This window comes from Pyxicephalus adspersus, chromosome 1 (assembly GCF_032062135.1).
Source record: "Pyxicephalus adspersus chromosome 1, UCB_Pads_2.0, whole genome shotgun sequence".
Lineage (NCBI taxonomy): Eukaryota > Metazoa > Chordata > Amphibia > Anura > Pyxicephalidae > Pyxicephalus > Pyxicephalus adspersus.
The window spans coordinates 41466185-41490691 of record NC_092858.1 but is presented as its reverse complement, the minus strand read 5'-3'; the positions used below and the strand labels follow the sequence as shown (position 1 = coordinate 41490691).

Here is a 24507-nt window from a genome sequence, read left to right as displayed (position 1 = left end):
AAAAAATAGCTACTGTGTGTGATCTATAAGAAGAAAACTGCTTACATCCTCTATGAGATTACAGATGATTTCATTGTCAAAAAAGGAAATGCGAGTCCATTCAATTCCCTAAAAAGAAAGCATAAACAAATCACATCATTTTTCAGATACAGTGTATTTTAATTAGTAACTGTTAATATTTTTAATAAATTAAAATTGTCGTTGCTCCTTTACATTGTTCTAATAGGATAGCACAACAATCTATTTCAAAGTTGTAGTTTAGGGCCCTTTTTCAGTTTTCGGTGGCCACTGTGGTTTTGAATACTTATCTAGCTTCTTATACGAGTTCTCAATTGGTAGGAAGTTTTTACAATAAATAGTCTTTGCCACCTGCTTTAGGCCATTATTAATGAGTCACACTTTTGCAGCTGGAATGAGTAAGAGTTACATTATTGTTTACCATTAATAAGTCTAGTAATTTTGCCAAGCTGAAGATTTGGGTGTGAAATAAAGAGATAAAGTAAAGTCTTGCATTTTGAACAGTGGTGGCTATCACAAAAAGGGCTTCAACTGGGCTATAGAAAAAAAGCCGGATAATTGCATGTGCTATGCTTTTCTCTTCTGTCTGCTCCTGCTGCATTTTCTGAGGTAGGTCAGATTCTTACAGTCTGCAAATATAAGAAAATGCTAACGATGGGTAAATTTATGCAACTACACATGGGCTATATAATGGATATTGGTGGAAAAGAAGGATATCTAAAATCTATATGATGGGGCCTATAAAAATGGAGCACAGATTAAAGACATGTTAGCATCTTCTGAAAATCTACTTTGTCTTACTCTAAGTGGAATATATAAAGATATACATTTGAATAAATATATTTACCTCTCTTGTGTATTCTTCTTGTTCTTCTTTTAGTGTCATTTGGATGAAGATTTGCTGCAGCTTCTCATTACAGTAATTAATAATGAATTGTTCAAAGCTGTTGTCCTAATGAAAAGTAGTAGTTACATAATTATTTGCCATACCAATGGAAAACTTTTGTAATTCCTATTTTTTTCTTTAATTCTAAAAATACCATTTCAGCTAGTTTTTTTTATTGTGGTTACAGTAGGAGTAGTACAAAACTGCATGTTTGACACATAAAAAAAAGAGAACAGGAAATATGCATTTTGTGGTTACATAACTTATACACAGTATATGGTGAAAAACAACAACATTAGAGGAGATCTAGTCTTGGAAAGAAGGAAAACGATGATGACTTAAGAAAGAAACCTTTTACATGTATAGTACCCATAAGCGGTTGTGGTGTTTTAGTTAGTTTTTTTTTTTTTAATGTTACATTATTCAGTGGACTATCCATTTACCTTCTCATAAGAAAATATATTCAGTTAGGAAGCTTAAGGTGCTCAGATCTGTATGCATGCCTTACTTGAACTGCTGTTGCTGTGACACTAAGAGAAAGTATGTTTAAACTATGTTTATTTCAATTAATGTGTAATGTCCTTGTTTTTGCTTTTTCATTTCCCTTGTGAATGATTAGGTAGTCATAGTAAAACAATGTTCACTTTATTTACTATGATTCTCTTTGTAAGCAGCATCTGCTCCTTTAGGGAATCAGCTCCAATGGTTTAGTTTAGCCAAAAGTTTGCAGGAACTGATATCGTATGTGGACAAAAATGGCATTGATAGACACTGCCTACAGCAGTTGTTATAAGGAGAAACCCTAGAGATCAAGACATGTATTCTAAACTGATAAATTCATTATTTCCCATTATAGTTGTCGGCTTGAAGCCCACAGACAAGAAACATTCATCCAATAAGATTAATAAAGTTGGACTGGTTAATTATTATCTCCAGTGTAGGATTAGCTTTACCCTTACTAATTGTCTGAAAGCCCATTTATGCATAACCAAGAAAGATAACTGGCCACACAAAATGTTTACTTTAAAAAAAGGGATGTCCACCCTTGTAAGTAAAGTACAAATTGAGTCTAGATACACTTTAATATAAAGTTAGTCTAATACAAAAATATAGTTGCCATTTTTATATGATTGTAATGGGTTTATGTATGAATACTGTATTATAAGTAAACAGTGCTTAGAGAAGTTGTTTCAAAAGTAGTAATCCAAACCAGAAATGGGAGAAAAATAAGGCAATTAAATTATAACAATATTATAAAAAAAAATTACCACGTTTTCATTATAAAAGATCACAATTTGTTGTAAAGAGTACATAACCATATATAAAAAAACTAGTCATGAATCTTACTTCCAATATTTCAAAGCCATAAATGTCCAGTACACCCATTACTTTCTTCCCCTGGAATTCAGAGACCTAGGAAAAGATAAATGGAACTGTAAGCATGAATTGTTGATAGGCACAAGTGAATGTGTTCTTTTAGGTGTCTTCACAAGGCTTTGGCACAGCAGGTATTATTATTATTATTATTATTATTATTATTATTAATAATAATAATAATAATAATAATAATAATAAACAGTATTTATCTAGAGCTAACATATTATACAATGTGCAATAAATAGGGGTAAACTCGTGTGCAAAGACTTTCGGTGTATTTTGACAAAAAATATTTTTAAAAATTCTTTTTGGGCACATTATGCTAATAAACATAACATTCATTGGTTCCTTTGCTTTTTGATGAGGGCATGGGCTGCTGGTAAGTTTACAAAGTAGACCAGAGGAACTTGATACAATTAGTATGAATACATTGAAAATCCCTGTATTAAGTGACATATATTGGTGTGCCCTGCTGACCACTTGTATAGTTTACCTAGTTACTGAATAAACAATCCAGTTAAAGTATTATGTAAAATGACTAATAAATAAGATAAATAGGATATATTTTTATCTAAAATATGTTTTTTCTTTTATAACCAAACAAAAAATACACCTAAAGATAATAACCTTGCCTCACTTATTATTCTGCATAAATAATGTCGTGCAGGTATGACCTCCTATGAATAGGTATGAACAGTCTGAACACAAACCTTTATGCTTTCATTGATCCTCTGCACCAGCCAGCTAAATAATCGGTCATACATGTTCTTTGCTAAAGCATCCCGGGCATAAGTCGCCTTAAACACAGAAAAATGCCAGTAAAAATAAGCAGTAACATAACAACAAGTAGGAAATTAGGTGTGTCATGAATCATACATACAAACCAGAACAACCTTTTTAAAAAAAATAGGGTATATTCAAATAGAGATTTTATAAAAAGTTTATTTACAGCACTGAAGTCTTTCATGTGCAAAACGTTACATTTCAATACAAAGGTAGATAAGTGTGGTGTTCCCTTGTAATGTCAACCACGGGTTTGTGTCCTTTAACTACTGTCATAAATCAGTTACACCCAAGAGTCAGCTGTTATTGATTGAGATCCTTTCCCTTATCAATCAGAATATATATATATATATATATATATATATATAAATAAATATATATATATATATAAATATATGTGTGTGTTTCTTTTATTATGACAGGTTTTAGTATGACAGACAGGTTTTTTAAAGTTACTTCCCTTAAAATGCTAAATTTGCACATACTAAGAATTGAAATATATAAAGTAAAAAAAAATAAACAAAGTTATCACAGAACTAAAAGAACTGGTCTGATAAGAAAAGAATCTTAGCTTGTTGGGTCTGAAAGGATTAAAACAATTCTATCATGCATAATATACAACATTATTAAAAATTAATTTAAAAACAAAACCTGATTTAATTTTTTGGTTACAGGAGGGGAGAAGGGAATTCACTAAAAGTTTATATTACTTTTTTATCACTGTATGTAATTATATCACTATTGAGTGATATACCCTCCTTATTTGTCTTAGTTACCATTGTCAGCAAAATAGATTGTGATAAAAATCCAAAATAATTTGGTTATACTAAAATAGAAGTAAAGGAGAAAATCAACCAGTGGTGACACCTGCTTCTCTTTATTTATTCTCTTCCCTTTTTTAACCACCTAAGCGTTACACTGAGGTCTAGATTTCTGTACCAAAAGTGATCCACTGTTTTTCATGAAATTTTTTTTTAAATTGTAGACCTGTAACTTACAGAAATATGTCCGAACAAGGGTCTAGTAGATAATATGAATATAAAAAATGTTTGAAACACACAATCATGTAAAAAAAAAAATTACTTTTAATAAAATTAAAGGAAAAACACAAAAATCAGCAATGTAAACAAATCATAAATACTGAAAATACTGAAAAAGCAATAACTCTGTATATTGTAAAGTACTATATTATTCTAAAACACCTCCCTAGTGTGGCAATTTTTAAAACTTTGATTGTGTATTTATTGGAGTTTGTTTTGAATTATTTTGTATTTGATTGGATACGGGAGTTTGTATCCAATCCAATACAAAATAAGAATTTGAATTTCCAAGTTATTTACTTTTGTTTTATTTTTTTTTATTTTTTTGTATTGGATTGGATGCTGGAGTTTGTATCCAATCCAATACAAAATGACAGTTTGAATTTACCAGGTATATACTTTGTAATTATTTGAATTATTTTGTATTGGATTGGATACGCAAGTTTGTATCCAATCAAATACAAAATATAAATTTGAATTTCCAAGTTATTTACTTTTATTTTTTTTTTATTTTTTGTATTGGATTGGATACGCAAGTTTGTATCCAATCCAATACAAAATGACAGTTTGAATTTACCAGGTATATACTTAGTAATTATTTGAATTATTTTGTATTGGATTGAATACAGGAGTTTGTGTTGAATCCAATACAAAATGTTTGAATGAGTTTCAGTTTGAATTTCCCGCACACGCGCCGACGTCATCACGCACGCAGGGAGAAGCCGTCCGTTTTTTTTTTCTCCGCCGGACGGCTTCTCCCTGCAGAGATCATCCAGCGCTGGAACGAGCAGGACGTCGGACGATCAGCGGGACCAGGTAAGAAGCCGTCCGGCATCTTGTGTTCCGCCGGCCGGCATCTTGTGATCCGCTGGCCCGGCGGATCACAGGATGCCGGCCGGCGGAACACAGGATGCCGACTGGCTTCTTACCGGTCCCGCTGGCACCCGACGAAGGCACCCGACGCTGGAGAGATCGGCGGACGATGACCGATGGAGGACGACGCTGGATGAGCACAGGGGGACCAGGTAAGTGAAAAATCTCGGGCTTAACCATCCTTGCAATTTTTTTTTGCCCGAGCGAAGGTCGGGCTTAACTGCAAGGAGGTTAATCTCTGTTATGTTTTTAAATCTTTAGGCCATTGTAGCAATATGGTCAACATAGCCCCTAGTAATGACTCCCATGAAGTAATCCAGTGTGCCAAGATCAAGGTATTCAAAACATTTAAACAGTCTTAGTGATATAATGGCCAAGGAATATGTCAAGCTGCCCTGTGGATGGCAGGACCATCATTATGTTAGGGCCCAAATTTAGGTCATTTAGATCCTTGAGTGGTTGCATTGCTGTATCATTTATTTTGAATGACACCCCAATATACTAAAGCAACACATCTACACTGTAATTCATTGTAACATATTGCACATTTCTAGTGTGTTTTACTGTGCATGGAAAGTTAATTCATTTGAAAAGACCACATATAGATTTATTTGGGTCTTGGTGCTCATTACTTGTTCAGGTTTCATACCTGGCTGGTGTTCAGTGTAGTCACCACTTTTTCTTGTCTGGCTTCTACAGTACGGACACTGAAAGCGTTTTCTAGTGTGGAGGCGTCCAGGCCAATCAGTGAGCCAATCTCTTTAACATCTTGATAACAAGAGTAAAAATGTTAATTGAGATCCAGATACAGCAAAGGTCACATGGTACCAAGACTACATTTCAAGTTGATGGTATTGTTGCTATAGTAAGATGACATGTTTTTGAATCTCGGAACTTTCTTGGCTCCAACGCTAATGCATCTGACTTATATAACTAGGTACAAAATAAATATGCAGGGGACTATCAGAAAAGGATAAAAAAAATCAAAGCAAAAGAAGAACAATAACAATTTCTACCTCTGTTTTTTAAAGAATTGTGCTGCATCATAAATAGAAGTTTTTCCATCCTATATTAGCTGTAAAAAGGCTTCAAGCAGCATTTTGTAAATAAATAAATCGGATAATATTGTGTAAAATACCAGTCATTAATATACAATTTGTGTTTCAGTTACATCACATCACTAAGTTAATATATTTGAATAAACAGTAAAAGGTATACCTGTAAAGAACTCATGCAAGATACATGTATGAACTGAGAGCCATGTATATTTAACAGGAGGCTGGTATATTCAGTAGGGGGACATGGCTTTGTAATTTACTGAGAATGGAACTTGATGAAATGTTGATGGATATTTCATATATGCTTTGGGCTATAGCTAAGAGCATCTGGCATCATTAAAGTGTTATGTGATGACTTTGTATGAGAATTATTCAAAGAGCAAAGTGAAAAGAGAAGTACCCACAGCAACTAGACCAACTCCATTCCCCAGGGGCCACATTTAAATTATGATTTTAGAAACAAATTAGTCATTTTTTACTCTTTATAAACCAACAACCATTGTTATGTCCTGTGAAAACTGAATTTCCACAAAATACAAATACACTACAAAAATATTATTAAAAACAAGGTTTATAAGAAAAAAAAGAAGAATCATTATTCTACAGACACACTTTTCTAGGATAAAACAGCTTATATTAAACCAGTCCAGAAAATAACATATGCATCCATTTAGAAGTCCCTTTCATCTTTTACTAGCAAAAGTGTAAACAAATGTATTAATACAAAGATGTTTTTGGAGGTTTGTAGGGGATATGATAGTTGATTACCATAAACAATTCATGTAAGAAAGAAAGAATTCAGAATATATCTGATTATACTTTTACTATGAATAGGTGGTGTAACAATGAAGGAAGTGATCCTTTTAAATACAATGCCTTACTATATTTACTGTACGTACTATTTACTGTACTTTGCTAGAGAAATACTGAAAATGAGTTCACAGTAGAGGACTGGTGTTAGAGAGCACTGAGCTAAATTTTTATCTTGGAGAATTCAGCAAAATGCTTTCATATGGGTTGTATTGGGCTACTATACTCTGCACAGAGTTCTTCGCATCCAGAAAACATTGAAACATTGTCCCTCCACATAAATGGTCATAATTTATTTTTTTAAAATCACTTTTTATTATCATGCATCAAAATGTATGGACAAATGGCACTTACACTGAGAATTAGTGATGTAGCAAGAGGCCATTCCATTAGCCTGGAACTGTCCTTGTATCTCAATATTCCCCAGCTTTAGAACAACTGCAGCAATTTCTAGGATTGAAGTAACCTCAGTATCTTGAAATCCGATAATTTTCATGGCATCCTTAAGAACAATAAACACTTATAATCAGGTATCAAATTAATATAGAGCCAAATTACCTTAATAAAATAGATTTTTTTTTTTGAAATCTATATCTGACCAATCTATGAAGAATTACAAATGATCACCCCATTCCTGGGTTTTTACCTAGACAGAATTATAAACCAAAGATTTTGCATACCGCAGCAAAAGAAACAGCTCCAGCATTGTATATTGGGATTTCTACATCTAAGGGTTTTCATGTTTTTAAAAAAATCAATTTTGTATTATGCAAACAATTTTTATTTAGATACAGCTAGATGAATATAAAAATAAATAACGTAATAAAATCACAGAGAAAATATACCTTAACAATCCTAAAGTTTTCAGCATCGTTCATCCCAGAAAAACTATTGGGATCCTTATTCAGGTAAACATACTTGCTGCAGTCTGGAAGCAATTTAAGTTTTCCTAATAGGAAAAAAATATATTTAGGTACAAAACTGAAATTAAAATATGAATGTATTAATTGAATTCAAGCTACCCAGAAAAGGTGTGCTGGACCACAGGAAAGGGATAATTGCCTTCCCACAGAGAGCAGAGATCCCAGTCTACAGCATTTTAGCAGACAAAGACAAAGACAATTTGGCTACATTAACAAAAATGCACACCTTTTGTTTTAATACATCTTGGCTATATTTTCTTCAGCAACTCTTCATAAAAGCAAAGCATTAGAGTCACTTTATTAGGTTCAGGCCCTGTAGTGCTTACTTGTTCTTCTAACCCAATTGTTATACCACTCCATAAGTGAGTAATGTTCCTGTATGTAAGCTAATAAGATTCAGTGACAGCGCAGTTATTTTAGTAATAATGTCCTTACCCAGAAGTTCAGTGCCTCCACCTGCAAGGAGCTGGTAAAATATATGAAAGTTTCTTTCTCCTTTGACGTGTTTCACAACTCGAGATTTTTCCAGCAAGTCTGCATAAAACATACAAGTTTTATATGGAAGGCCAAAAGAGTTTATGTAGTTTTCATAATGAACAAGTTTAGAATATCAGGAGTCACCCGAACAGTTTTGTTAACATGTATTCAGCTGAACAGAGAAGGAAGGCAAATATCACAGAGCAAAATAAATAGATCCAAACTACTAAAGACATGAATGGTTTTATATGGAGCATGGAAAAAAAGGAATGACTTTGTTAACGGGAAATGTTTAATAACTCAATGAGCCGTTCATTTTATGATACAGGACACAGCTGGGACTTACAAGATCTGTCTATATCCTTCTCCCCAAGCATATTCTCTTTTATGCATTGTGTTACTTAGTACTATTAATGAATGAACATAGAGTATTTCAAATACGTGCTGTAAATAACTGCCATCCCACTCTGTAGGAAATGAGCTGATACTTCCTGCTGTGACCTATCGGGGAATAATGAGGTCTTAGACAAACAAGGAAAAACAATCCCACAGAACAAAAACACTGTTATAATTCCTAATAATACAATAGTGATTATGGCATTATGGCAATAAAAATACTGTAAGAGAAAACTAAAGCATTAGAGAAGCTACCAAACACTGGTACCACTTTATACATCTTTTATTTCATTTGAATTTGGTACTTATCTATGCTGATGTCATTCTCGCTTTGATAGCTCTTTTATTAGTACTAGAGTCTTGTACCGTGTTAGCCATTAAATAATGCAGAAAGTTTGAACCAATAAAGGTAATCAACCAAACTGTACGGTTCTTATAATAAAATGTTATGAAGTCAAGAATCTACATATGGAATGATATAGGTACCATATACAAAGCAGGTACAATGCATACAAAAACCTTTAAATCATACTGAATAAGCTATATATATGTACCAAAAATACTTACAGTTACTGATAACTCCTCCAACTGGATCGCCTTTAAAGTCAAATTCAATGTCCATGTATTTTCCCTGAAAATGTTAGAAAACAAATTTCTGATTGGCAGCATTTAACACAGCAGTGCTATTTTCCGCAGATATTAGTTTTGCAAGACAATCAGTTTTTCATGTCATCACCTAACTGTTATTTTGCTAATAAGATATCAATATGATTATAGGCACACCCAATATTAAGTGCATGTTGAGCAAATTGCTACGTAAGTAAATCCCTAAACTGGTGTAACTTGGTACTACTGCCACGGGAATGCAAGGAATCATACAACATTTTTCAGCTTTCTACAAGCTACCGCTACTAAAAATTTAAAGCAAACATATTTCCACAGTGTGCATTTTAAAATTCTCCATGTTAATGCAACAACATTTCTGTATTTTACTGGTGTTAGAGACACTTTAGGATAAAGTCAAGATGGACATGCACAACATTCTCCACCCTTCTAGAAAATACCACAATTAACAATCTAAAGTGAACATATTCATACTGTGTAATGTAAAATTGTCCCAGTAAATGCAACAAAATGGCTATATTTTACTTGTGTAAAAGTTACTTTGAAACAAAGGACCATATCTGCTGGATCACCCAACCATTCAACCATTATAGTCTATCTTATTCAGTTTTGGAGAGCTTTAATAAGTCACACCCAAAGTAAAGATGGGCATGATAAAAAAGAGCACAATGTACAACAACAAATGTCAAAAGCTGCTGAAAAAATGGTAAAGAGTTTTTGCAGAAAGGAACTTACAAATCTGGAAGAATTATCATTTCGAATGGTCTTTGCATTTCCAAAGGCTGTGAAAAAATAAAAAAAAAGTGAGTCATACAGTATTACCACAATACTAAGATACAGTACACTAATGCCTAAGCAGAAGTTTAATTTCCATTCTTATCATTTTATGTCTTTCAACATACACTTTGGCTCTGCAAATTCTAAAAATGAGAAGACTATAAAACTTCAAAATTTTAAGTATTAGTTTAAAAAGTGTTCAAGAACCAGACTTCACTTGTCTTAATATTGGCAAAGTAGGCTGCAAATCACAATGATAAGCAATATGGAGGTTCTGGGGGACACCATCCCACTTCTAACTATCAAAGCTATTACTTATCAGAGAGTCCTGGGGTTCAACACTCCTAGGCTGCCCAACAGAAAAGCTAAATGGAAATGCAGGCTGCTAGTCAGGCACTTTAGCATGGTAAAACTGACTTCAGGTAAGCCTAAATGAAATGCTTTGTTGAATTACAGTTCGTGTTTTCCATACTGTATAAGAGGATCCAAGATACACAACAAATTAAAACATCATACATCATTACAAAAGAGCCCTAGGACAAGCAAGAACTGTGTTTTTTTTTACTATTCATGCAAGTACATTAGATTTGATTAATTTCTAAGAATGCAACACATTGAATGACTCCTTTAGTTTCTCCACATGAAAGATATATATTGTCCTGTGTTTTTTTTCTTGTTATAAAACAACAGAACATGCTGCAGTTTTGATCCCGCTGGTTGACATTTATTTACAATGTAACCAACAGGAAGCAGGTTACAATGCAGTTTTTGTTTTCATCCTATTTCCAGTTTGTTTTTAATCATTGCAAACCCCAAACAAAATAACAGAAGAAACAACAGGTACTGTTTATAGCCAAAATTACAATGTGAATTACAGGCAATAAAATGATGCAATTCTGTCATGTATTATTTATTTTTTTAGTTTATTCATTTTTTTTTTTTTATTCTTCATTTTTATTCACTGATGAGCATGCATGAAATTGGAAGAGTAATTGTCAACCCTGGGAACCAATCAGGATCTATTGCAAGGTACTTGTATTCTCTTTCCATTATAATGCTCACCATTGATATTACTCCCCAGTGCTCTGCTGCTCTCTAACTGTCCAATCGCAAGCTGGGGTAGGACCTAGAACAGGCCCCACTGATCAACTGCAGCAGAGTGTAGAGTCTGCAAAGTCGTCTCAGGGAGTAAAGAACCTGGCTAGGGGTTCCTTGATCACAAGATTGTTTGAATAGACTTTTTTTTAAGTAAAATGGTATTTAGCTTTTTGCCTGGAGTTTTTACATTTGTATTTAATTAGCTTGAATTTTTGTAAAAATGTAATACAAAGTAATATTAATGCCTGCATGTTGTCTACAAATGATATAATGTTACTTACCCTCCAGAACAGGATTTGACTGCAATAGTTGTTCTTTCACTTGATTCACTTCTTCTCCTTTTCCGCACACAGCTGCCACATAAGACATCACCAGCTTACTGGCCTCTGAGAAGGTAACAGGGTTTTATTAAGTAAAATCATACTTCATACTATTATTTTATTAGGTAAAATTATGCAATGACACTTAGAACACAGAAGTTCCATAAGCTAAACTGTTAGATAGTTAAACATTAATAAACAACAATTAATATAAAGGGAAACAACATTCTTTCAATGCAAAAATAAATATATTGTTTTTTTTAGAACAAGTATTGTTCTAAATACAAAAACAAAAATAGGAAAGACTTTACAACTTTATTTCTGTGTGCCCAGCTTGTACCCGGTCTCTACATTGTTTACCAGCCTTATCCATTGACCACACATCTGTGTGCTTTTCTGATTCCTAAGCTGCTGTGTCAAACCTGAAGGACAACCTGAGGATACCATGGGGTCATATCACTACCTTCTAGTAGACATTTTTCTTAAAGACCTAATGCCGCTTTAAAGACTAGAGTTCTAGAGAGATTGTGCTTATCTCTACTAGAGACTCAGCTAGCCCGACCTTTTAGCAAAGATTTACCCCAAACCTAAACTAGCAAATCAGAACCAGCTGTCCATGATCTTCTTTTTCTTATTCACTGCCATGCCGAAAGTAGGAAAATATATACCTAATTAGGAGACTGTCCTCAAGACGGGAAACAAATTGTTTTGGTTCATGATAGTAATTATTTAGTAAGAGCACTACAGAATTTATTTTTAAAGATATTTAATATTTATTGAGTTGGCTGTAATCACTTGATAGCTTTGGGAATTTGGAGTAATAATATTTGTGCATGTTTGTAAAGAGGAAGATTCTTAGCAGCACTTATTCTATGGCAACAACTTTAATGGCTGATCAAACGAGTGGTTAGAATAGGTAATGATAAGCAAAAATAGATTATTATTATTATTATTATTATTAGTAATAATAATAACAATAATAATAGTGATAATAATAATAATAATAGAACAACAATATTAGAAGTAGTTTTAGAGTATTAGTATTCTAAGTAGTATTAGAATTTAAGTTCAATTGAACTTGATAATCTTTGCCACATGTTAAATGTTATTGCTATGCTACTGTGATTATTATACAGAGGAAAATCATATTTGCCAATAAGTTTGTTGAAAGCCAAGAAGGAAGATGATTGGAAACACAATGAAATGAAGAAAAAGAACTAATATTTTATAATAACAGATATAAAATCATTGATTTTAGGATTTTTTTTGCTAAGGTATACCAAATGGCATAGTTGGTTATTCATTTACACTGACATAATTTACAATGACATAAATCATTCCATGACATTATCTTTATTTCAATATAAAATAATATTAATATTATGATTGGGCATTAGGACAGGAATGTAGAGGCCAAAGTAGATACATATACTGGTTAAAGTAAGTGGCTGACCACAAACACAACTGGTAAATCACGAATATCATTTCATGAGAGCATCAAAAATATAAAGTCTTCACCAAAATGTATTTACCAGTTTTTCCAGCACCGCTCTCCCCTGTGATTAGGATACACTGGTCTCTGTCCCGGTCACGCAGGGATTTGTATGCCTCATCTGCCACAGCATAGCTGTTAACAAAAGGAAGAAAAACAACATATGGAAATTAACACCAAAGACTTGATTTATTAAAACTCTCCAAGGCTGGAGAGAATATACTTTTATCAGCTAACCTGGTTGATCCAGTAAACATGGAATGGATTTCTTAAAAGTAATTTCCTATTTGTTAGCAAATGTTTTCAACCCTGAACCAGATCTTTTCAAACTTTCTTCGATCAACCAGGTTCATTTATTTGTGTTTACACCTGTTTGTTACACATTCACAATCTGCCTACAAATATGGATGCAGTAAAGATCATTAATCTCTGGCATTTTTATCTGTGAAGTAACAGTAAATCTCAACCCCCTGCAAACAGCGTTACCATTGCCCCTTATATACAAGTATATAGAGCAATCCCTACCACAAAAGAAGTTTATAGACAAGTGGTTGGTAGTATTATGAGTACTTTGGTTGAAAGGCAAAAGTGTAACGAAGGATAGCCTAGTATTCATGAGATAATATTTCTTGGAAAGTACCGTGTTTCCTAGGATGATATTTTTTTTTCTATTGGTATATATAGGTTAGTTAAACAAATTGACTTAACACTTCACTGTCTCCTATGCATTTTATAACAGAGATCTGTGCTCCTAAATTCCTGGGTCTGTACACCTTCTATTGTCATAATGTGATAGATAATACAGTAATGATAGAACATGCAAAGAATCACAATTACAAAGCCAATGCTGTACCTATGTGGCTTTATCCATACATAAAATCTTATTATTGCAGGGGTTGGCTTTATAAATAAATAATGGGTGTAAATGACCATTTGAGAGAATTCCTGAAAAACCTGATACAATCTATGAATTTAATATATGTATGTTTTTTCTGACTTGGAACTGAATGGATGTAAATTAGGATGTGTTAGGAAGACTGACTAGGTCTCAATAGAAAGGCCTAAAGCTTAGAGATGTGTATCCTTGTCACAAAGTAAATCCTTTATTATCAGATAATGCTGAACTGGCATACTTGTTAATAAGGAATCAGACTCTGCAGTGATATAGAGGCATATATTTTGTAGGATTTATTAGTTTATTATCTCAAGGAAAATTCTAACAAAGCATAACGTTGTACACAACAATTTGTAAACATTTATTGCCTGAAGATCCGTGTAGATCCACTGCAGATCCACTGCGGCTCAGTGTACATTTCAAAAAAGATTGAGAACAGGCAGGTAAGTATCACTTGTACCTTCTACAATACTTGCCTGCTTGCAATTTCTTCTTTTTAGAGTATAGTTCCACTTAAGCGAAACTTTGATGCACATAATATCTGATTTACAGTAAAAGCAGCAGCAGGGCAGCCCAGAGTAAAAGGAAGACCTGACACTTACATTTTACTGGAAACTATTTTTTTCTATGTATTGATGCAATTACCACTATATATTGGCCGGCTCCATTAAACCATCTGTCTGTACTTGATCATCTCAGACATTTGAACTTCCAAATCAATCACAACACAGACTGCTTACCCAGATTTGAGCGTCCTATATTAGATTTTAAGAAATTCTTTGAAGCGTATTTAAAATCATGAAGAGCTAAAGCTTCAGTTTTGTAATACATGTATCTGCATGCATAGTCCTGCTGCCTCTAGGGAAATACTGATTCCACTGTTCTACTGTAAAAAGGCAATTTCACCAGCTCCTTAGACTTTGCTTAGTCTCAACAAATGAAAACGACTCAAACAAATACAACAAACAAATAAACATGGAATCATCAGTAGTATGCCATATTCAATAATTGTTTTATTTACAGGTGATTCTGTGGAGCGTGACAATGCCTTTCTGCATTTCGTACTAGCTGCACTTATGCATATGGCTTTATGACTACGTACAAAATGTATCAATGTTCTCATATGTTTTTTTAAAAAACCTTTGGGTTCGTGTTTAGGTGAATAAAACACTGAGTATGGCATACTGCTCATTACTCTTTGTTGAGTTTTTTAAATATATGTATCTACTCTACTAAAGTTTTTAGAGCATTATTTACTTATTGTACTCAGTTATGTTCCTCTTGGACCTTAGTTTCATCGTGCTTGGCATACATATGGGTAGTCTGTACACTTTTTACATAATGAACACAAAGCATATGTGCTGTGGTGACACACTTAGGTTGCCAAATACACACAGGTCACCAGGCCACCATTCTCTATATAGATAGCTAACATTGTGAGCATGGTTGTAAAAACAAAAAATAAAAATTTAGCTTGTGGGAAACAAAACAGAATATATCTTATATGTGATTTAGGGAAGCATACCCTCTTTTAATTCACTGACTTTAGTCACTACTGATTTTTCAAGCATCTTTGGATGATAAAAGTTCTACTGTAACATTATTATTCTTTATCAATATTCTTTAAAATGAATCCAATTAGTTATAAAAGAATGGAATCCAATACCAATACTGTACATACTTACCATACATCATATGACATAATGTACAATATGATTTGTAGCTAGATAAATGTGATGTTATAGTAATATAATCAGAGTCACTAACTCTGCTGGCAAGTATTGAGTTAATTTCGGGACCATAAGCAACTTCCTATCTATTCACAGGGGTACGAGAGCAGACTATGTTGGCCAGACATCACAATGCAATTATGCAGAGAGTTTAGATTGACACTGCAGTTTCTGAGCACTTAGTCTGTGTGAGACAGAAGGTAATGGAAGCTGTAATGGATTTAGCCAGTGGCTGAGACACTGAATGTTAACTGGTAAGCCTCATGTGCCCCGTTTTCCCTGGAGATTTGCCAGCAACCTAGTAATTCAACAGCAACTACGAGACCAATGTAGCAATATTCCTTTATCCGGGGGGGTTCAATCGGGAAAGGGCGCATGCCTACTTTTATGGTACGTGCAAATTATTCTACTTTATCAGTAGGTACACCAACCTTTCCTATTCACTGCTGAATTAGTTGCACAAATCATTGTATCTAACCACAGCTAAAGCCTTAACTGTAATACAAATATAAATAATTAAAATAATACTACACCTGATTCTTCTGATAGACACAAACAATGCACATATGGAAAAATCACAGATACTGTACAGCATTCGATGATATTTTCCAATTTAAATGGTGGTAGGATGGGAAAAATGTCTAAATATCAAAGTGTATTGAATGGTTTTGCATTCATTCCAATAAAATGTAAAATAGGAGTCCTCTAACTGATATTACATTTTGGGAAATTACATTTATTCTTTCTTCTTATTTTATAAGTCGCAGTAACCTTACTTACCTAGAAGTTATTGTAGATTCTTCTGCCTAATATTTTATGAATAATGCACCAGTGTAAGAGTATCTATCAGTCTCTGGCATTTTGGTGGCCATACATTTCATTATTTGCCTGTCAGTGTCAACTTCTGTACATTCATGCCAGTCTACTAAGGATAGATATGCTAAGATATACTAAGATAAGATAAGATATACTAAGATAGATATACTAAGGATGTATGTCAGTCTATGTGAGTCAATCTACGTTCATGTTAGACTTAGTCTGTCCAAAGATGCCTACAGAAGTCATTGTTCAGTCCAACCTCTCATGGTCTATCAGGTAATTTCTTGTGTGTGTAGGTCACCCCTAACCTAAGCTGCCATTTTTACCTATGTATTACTTTTATTCTGCAAGAAGTCATACCTGTGACGCTACCTTTCCCTGTGCATACAAGAATGTATTTGGACAATATTTATTTGTTAGAAAAATTCTTCAAACCATCATACGGGCAGCATGGGGACTTAGTGGTTAGGGCTTTTAGTTGGCAGGTTTTACACATGTTTGTGTGGGTTTCCTCCCACATTCCAAAAACATCCAGGTTAACTGGCTTCCCCAAAATTGACCTCACACTGTGACTATGACTATGGTAGGGACATTAGATTGTGAGCGCCTTTGAGAGAGGCTAGTGGCATAACTATGGAATTGTACAGTGCTGTGTAATATGTCAGTGCTATATAAATACTGTGCAAAAATAATACTTGATCCAGTGATCAAACACAGTTTTTGTCTGCTGTAGTCACCTTTACTATCGGTTTTGGTAAATTATAAAGAATATGTCAACCTGCACTGATATTAGGATTTGTAAGGGAATTTCACTGACCTTTATATATTCAATCAGCCTGTGGATTTATGTGTTATATAGCCGCTGTATGCATCAATCAATGCTTGACTTCTTACATACATGTTTTTTTCTGAGGTAACTTAACCCTTGAAAATGATTAATAAACTTTGTATTGAATAATACCATCCTATAAGCACAGTGTTATTTCTTCATTCATGACTATTTATGAAGTGCATTATACCAGCTACATCCATTATGTTGCTTCAGTTGTCAGTGAATTATTTTTCCTTTAGCATAAATGAGTGAACGTGACTGCTGAGTAGATAAATATAGAAGAAGCTAGTGATCCCATGAGGCAGATAATTAGGTATAATTAATTATATTTACCGTACCATACTCAGGGTGTTATACCTGTATATATAAGGAAGGGGCTTCAACAGAAATAAACTTATGTTAAATACGTGCTAAGCTAATTTATTTATAATGTGTATGTCCAATGAGAAATGTACCTTTCATGGCTGATATTTCAGAAAGAAGCAGAGAGTGTGTATGTGTAAGCATATGTAAGCATTTCCCAAATCTTCTATCACAACTAGTTAATGTATTACTTTTAGTTGGTGGTATATTACTTGTAATCTCTTCATGGAGTTATCATGTCACAGGGTGTGTCTATGGCTGGGGTTGCCTGACAATAAAAAAGCTGCACAGCTTTTACAAGTCATTTATTATTTAATGTTACTGATCAATTATTAGATCAAACAATTCCATTTTCATTGGTATTTACATTCAATATTTTAGAAGAATGTGGAAAATGATTGGGCAAGGTGTTTTTGGATACAACTGAAATTTTGCTTGGATATCCTAGCTAAATTGATTATAATTCAGATTAATTATTGCATCAAATTCTGGTAGTCAATTGCAAGGTCCAATTTAAATTGATCATATTACTGATGGATAATAACATTGGTATAAATGGCATAGTGTATGTGTAGCATTAGCGGAAATAAATTTGGAAATAGTTTGGAAATAGTTGTAAGGGATGCCACTAACATATGATGGATGGAGGGTGGGAGTAACACAATCCATACCAGCCAGATGAATACATAGAAATCTGAATGATTTTTCCACTAAAATGTTGTTAAGTAAAGTTTGTATAACATTTGCTGCTTAAACAAACTGATAATAGAGAATGTATTGATTGGAACGTGCTTATCTTTTGTGTTCTGTACTTTGAAACAATTCAGGGAAAAAGTATCCACCCACATATTTTACCTGCTGACTGTAGTATGAGGCTCTGCACATGTCTATTCTTACCCTAGAGGTGAGGTGCACACATTAACCTTGTCTATGATGACTTTAGGACAATTGTGTCCAACCTTTCTTGAGTTAATAATTTAAAAGTTTTTTCCTTTCTTTTTCCTTTTTTTTACTCTTTCAGTATGCTTTTGAGCATGTCAGGTTTGACTACTCCAGGAACAGTCATTTTTCTAGCACAATCCACTGACCTGAATGCCATGGCCATTTCCTGTTCTGGGAATGTCTAATGAATGTTTGTGTTGGAGTTGCATTTCTACCCCTCACCTTAGGCTTATGTAGCCTTTCATGTAGCTTCCAGGGGATGAGCAAAGGGCAATATTATAAATTGTCACCAGAGGTTGAAGACATGATGACATGATCTCAGATGGTGGTAGCCAGCAAGAATCTCAGGGCTTTCCGATGTCTACACAAGGGAGGCGTTTAGAGGCAAATAACATGCCTAAAACATGTTAAATGCACATGGTAAATTCCATTCCATGGAACCTGCATTCAGTTTCCTCCAGGGTAACAAGATAAAAGGTGCCATCTTGAACTGTGGTAATCTGGTGTATTATTGTGGAGACTTCCTCACAAGAATATTAAAGATTAGAAATACTAGAGAATATTTCAAGAGACCAATATGGAAGCTGCAGCCAATAGGGATCTTTTGATGATCTTGGCTTTACTACTCATGGAGTTGGTGACCTGGAACAAGCATGTTTGACAAAAAAAGGTTAGAAATGGCTGTTATATTTGAAATACACTATTGAGTAAAGCTCTTTATTATTTACATATACATATATATACAGTGATACCTCAGCTAACAAAGATAATTAGTTCCAGAATTACACTTGTTAGCCGAAACCATTGTTAGCCGAAACAAAACTAAAATACAGCTCAATACAGCTCACCGTGGCTGCAGTTTGCTATCGCACATCCACAAATGCATTCGTTAGCCAAGTCCATCTTTGTTAGCCAAGGCCGAAACTCAGCGGAAAAAATCTTTGTTAGCCGAAAAAATCCTTAGCAGGGTCACTCGTTAGCTGAGGTATCACTGTATATTGTATATATATATATATATATATATATATATATATATATGGTTTATTAGACTTCTGCTTAGGCAGGCCACTTGCCAGATAGGCTTGTGCTGTGTGGAAGAGCTGTACAAGTCACAGAATTGGAAACAAAATAACAAAATTCTATTGTGGTTATAGGCAATGAGAATGATTGATTGCAGGTCCCTTTTTCAACAGATTAAAGAAATGTTCTAGCCTCTATGAGCTTTTTTATTCTCTGTGTCTTCCTATCACTGTGACCCATGTTCTTCAAATTTGTTGTGTTGTTGTCAACAACGTGAAATCAGGCCATAATTCTTCCAAATAGAGTCTCAGACAATAATAACTACCCTTCCACACTCCATCCATATGGTAAGGGTTTTGTATTATCTCCAGAACACAAGTCTCTAGAATACAAGTAAGAATTTGCAAAAAAAATGTGATAAGGCTGCATGTGTTTCTATACCTGTGAGTGTTTTACTAAAAAAATCTGGAGTATCATTTTATTTTTCTTTTAACCAACTTACATGTGTGGCTTCAGCTGATATAAAACACTGTTTCTGTACTCCTCTATCTTCTCAGGGGTATAGATGGAAAGTTGCTTGTAGGGTTTTACTGATATAACCACATTTCCAATGTATGTCTGGTAGAGAATTAAGACAGTTTGTTAAATATTAGTCATTAATGTTAGATAATGAATGTGAGAAAAATGAAAGAATATTTATTAATATTGTTATCAATAATGATAGCTTCGAATACCTGACACTGCAAAAAAGAGTGATCCATTCAAAATTGATTTAATTGGTCAAGATTTAAGATTTTCAAAAGAATTTCTTTAAAAAGAATTTGTAGATAGAAAAACTGGTTTAGCTCAGATTAATTTCTGAAACATGTTATCCTTTTTTTCAAAACAAATATATAAAATGATCCAAATGTACATAAAATACAGGTAAGTTACACATGTCAACAAGAGTTCAAAAAATTCTACAGATAGTCCCTGTGTATCTTTCTTAGTTCTTTACCTTTATACGTAACAAAGAAAAATATTATAAAGGTGATATTGTTGTAGATAACGGGTGAGTAACTGATATGACTATGTCTTGTCTCTGTATGCAACCAATATGTATCAAACATTTTTATTTCTATAGAAATGATTGCATAGGAATGTGCTCTTAAGGTATCCATGCACATAGTTTACATAGCTATGATCATGGATTACCATCCTCTATCTTATCTTATCAAGGTGCCAGGAACCACTGAGATCAAATGACTGGTCAAGGCCACAAAGGGAAGAATATTAAATTAGTCTGATTAGTCTTCTGTGTCTCCCAAAGCTTTATGGTCAGTGATAGCACTCAGTGAGATGCAACCACACCTAAAATACTGTAATATTCTGCATTTCTGAGAAGAGATTCAAAGAACAATACATACTATATATATATATATATATATATATATATATATATATATATCTTTTCAGTCTTTCCAAACAATTTCACCAATGTGGGCTTTAATGTAATGTAATGATTTTATCAACCCGTTTATTTTAATGCTTAACTCTAAGCAGATATGAAAGGAACAAAATAATTGCAAACATGTACTTAATTTATTGAAAGCAGTCTAAGTGTGGAATTTAAAGTCCTGTAGTCCTTGTATAGCAGAGATTAGAGAAACGGAAGAAGTACAGTAACATAAGGAGCCACTCAAGTGTGCTACACTGAAGGAGAATAATGCTAGACAGGGCTGTGCTGTTTGATGTGTAAATCACAAGTTTAGATGGACAGTAAAAGAAAAAATGAGTGGATAAAACAGTTCCTAAGTAGTTCATATGTCATAAGGTGTATCCATAACCCCTTTTAAACAACAGCAGCATTATTAGACATGACTTAATCTATTAATCTCTTTGGTATCTTAAGCCAATTTATAGGATTACACCCCAACATTACATACAAAATTAAATGATCTAAGTCTAATGTGTAAACACCAAACCAAATTAAGTGAAAACATTTTCAGTACATCATATACTTATACTTTAAAGTATTAGGTCCTAAATTGGATGTCAAAGTTTAAAAGTGAAATTCTGACGTCATACCTCCCCAGATAACTGCTAAAATACAGGGAAGGTTATAAAGCTTGTTAAATACATCCAATTAAGCCATCACTTTTACTCCATTGCCATAGGATCATTCTTCCCTCTATCCTTTGAGTTTGCTATATTAACATTGAATCAGAAGACAGAAATACATTTTTTCCCCATAAAACTGAAACAGAATAAAACCACTAAATCACTTGTATTTGTATATTCACTATAAACATGACTGAAAAACCTGCTCTGCCTAACCCGTCTGTATTAACCTGCCATGGCCCCTTCGATGAATGTAGCTTCAACAATAGTGGTCACTTCCTCAACCGGAAGTCTGAATATTCACTTTTATCATTTGACAATATGGGGACTATTTATGAAGCAGTAAATCTAACATTTAACAAACATTCTATGGTGTAGAATGAATTACTTCCATCTGAAACATATGGATCTGGAAAGTTGTCCACTAGAGAATTTTTGGTGAATGTCTGAATTATTTCTTACATTACTGGAATAGCTTGTAACATGTATAGGCACCACAAGTAGTTTTATATTACTAATCATTTTATAGAAGTGTTCCACATCCTATATCATTTATTAGTGATATTTAAAATATCCATCAATGGAGCAGCTATTCATTTATTTAATTCATTTATACTGGTGCAGGATATTTTATTTGGTTATCATATTACATTAAACTACTAAATGGCTAGCCCCAGACATGAGATGGCAATCAGTAATCTAATTACCCCAAGAAGTTGTGGTATAAAGACAGTCCTGGCTATCTATACTGTTGCGGTCGCACCCATAAACACGCCAAACATGTTATATTCTGATTATAAAATCTTTCTTGGATTTACCAAGAAGGATTCAGCACGACAGCCCAGCCTAATGATTATATACTGAATTCAATGATTAGGTAGGCCATCACATTAAATTATTCTTGGTAATTCTGTAAGTGATTCTACTGAGTTTGTTTATTTGAATAATCAAGTGTTTGTCCACCATTACAGGTCCTGTGAATCCTACACATTCACTTGGCCACTGGATCCTCCCACTGCTGACCTAGCAATATTCACTACATAGATGTTACAACACAATGTTCTACTTAGGTTTATTGTAATATTATTCTTTACCTAGAATGGAAAATATAGGAATAAATACTTACATAGATTTCATCGTTTTTGAACCTTTCCTTCAGGTTCTGGAGCAGGGAATCCTCTGAGAGTGCATCCAGTAGAATCATATCCCCCACCCCAACCATGCCATCCAGAAAAGATGAGTTGAAATCCATTGTTGCAGATCTGCCTGGAAACTAAACAAAAAGAAAATATGAATATATTTAGCATTGTTCCAGTCGTATCAGAAACCCATCATTATTTTTTACATATCTATTATAATGATAAACGCATTAATCCATAGCAACAAATAACAATTCATATTTTTCTAAAGCTCACCCATAAAGGTTACAATCTGACTGTAAAATCACTGTACAATATGCTTTAGATTTACCAAACTCTGTGTTATATGAGGATTTACCTAAACGTTTCAATCAGTTTGCATTCATTCACACAGGACATTGTTACTAGTTGTTGGTAGATCTATAGCGAAGTATACAATCAGATCAGTGGTGGACATAGCCAAGAGCGGGCCCCTGTGCAGAAATGACTGACTGCGGAGGACATGGGGCCCTGGGGAGTGGCACACTTTGCATTACCCTATATCTGCTCCCAGGCCAGATTGTAACATGAACTTCAATATCATTGAGCGCATAATTATTATGGTTAGTTCATAATAAAGCTTTCTTGAAACAGCCCATTCTTATGTTGTCATTATAAAGATCTACTAAAATTTGTTTATGAGTGAAAGAGTGAGTGAAAGTTTATTTTATGAACTAACAGGTAGTGACAACAGTTCCAACGTTTTTACAGTTTGCAAGCTCAGCACATGTAAGAAATTTTACATGATACGAGTATTGAGATTTTAGATTTAGTGACCGGGGGTATTCAAAAAGAACTCCAGGACTATTATAATAAATAATGCCCTCATGAATACTTCATACAAATTGTATGTATGAAAAGGCATTTCCTTGACCATATAGATCTAACCACTGCACACTATATAACACATAATGGATATTTTTCATTATGTGCATCTATACTTACACATCAACTATACCTAACTGTACAGCACTCCTATATACCAGGCTAGACATACCATTCTAACTGTTCTAACATCTTCTCACTTATACTGCTTGCAAGTAAGATTTTTTATGTCAGAAACCATATTTAACAATATCAATCAATACACTAGGAGACCCTTTTACATTTTGCTAAATGCAGCCATTTAATACAGGTAGCAGTGTTTATTGGTGGCCAGGCTATGAATATTTCTTCTTCTGAACAAGAAGTCAATTTTAGTTAATCAAGCCCCAACTGACCTCTGTAGATGCAGGTACTATGGAGCAATTAATTCTTAAAGTCAATGACACAGGCACTCATTTTTTAGTGGCTGTATCACAATCTTCTTACTCTCACCAATAACTTGGCAACAGAAAGTTGCCAACAATCTGACTACACCCTAACCAAAGCTCCCTAATTATCAACTTGGAGAAAGAATTACTACACAATGAGGCCAGTAACTGCTTATTTAAAGGCTATTTTTTTCAATAGTTTAAATATGTAAAAAAAATAAAATATCCATAGCCTGGGGTATTATATTTGTGTAGTAGACGAGTATAGGTCTATAACACTTATTGAGGATTCGAAACAAATCCATGTACTATTTGAAATCTATAAAACTACATTTATGCATAAACACAAATCTCCCCTTAGCATATACATGTAGTAAATTGAAATAAATGCTTAAGAACCCAAATCCTAAAATGTCAATCCAG

At 33.7% G+C, this 24507-nt stretch overlaps 1 protein-coding gene across 1 annotated transcript in view; it reads right to left on the bottom strand.

Moving 5' to 3' along the window:
- The window catches only part of MYO1A (myosin IA), a gene marked incomplete in the record, with an annotated part of 53941 nt that overhangs the window by 18072 nt on the left and 11362 nt on the right, over positions 1 to 24507 (bottom strand). Inside the window, 13 exon segments of the mRNA XM_072407791.1 lie at positions 866 to 970; positions 2252 to 2317; positions 2992 to 3078; positions 5627 to 5745; positions 7200 to 7347; positions 7691 to 7794; positions 8204 to 8302; positions 9209 to 9272; positions 10001 to 10047; positions 11422 to 11526; positions 12993 to 13087; positions 20056 to 20171; positions 22780 to 22926. Of these exon segments, the coding sequence (XP_072263892.1) occupies positions 866 to 970; positions 2252 to 2317; positions 2992 to 3078; positions 5627 to 5745; positions 7200 to 7347; positions 7691 to 7794; positions 8204 to 8302; positions 9209 to 9272; positions 10001 to 10047; positions 11422 to 11526; positions 12993 to 13087; positions 20056 to 20171; positions 22780 to 22905 (1281 nt within the window).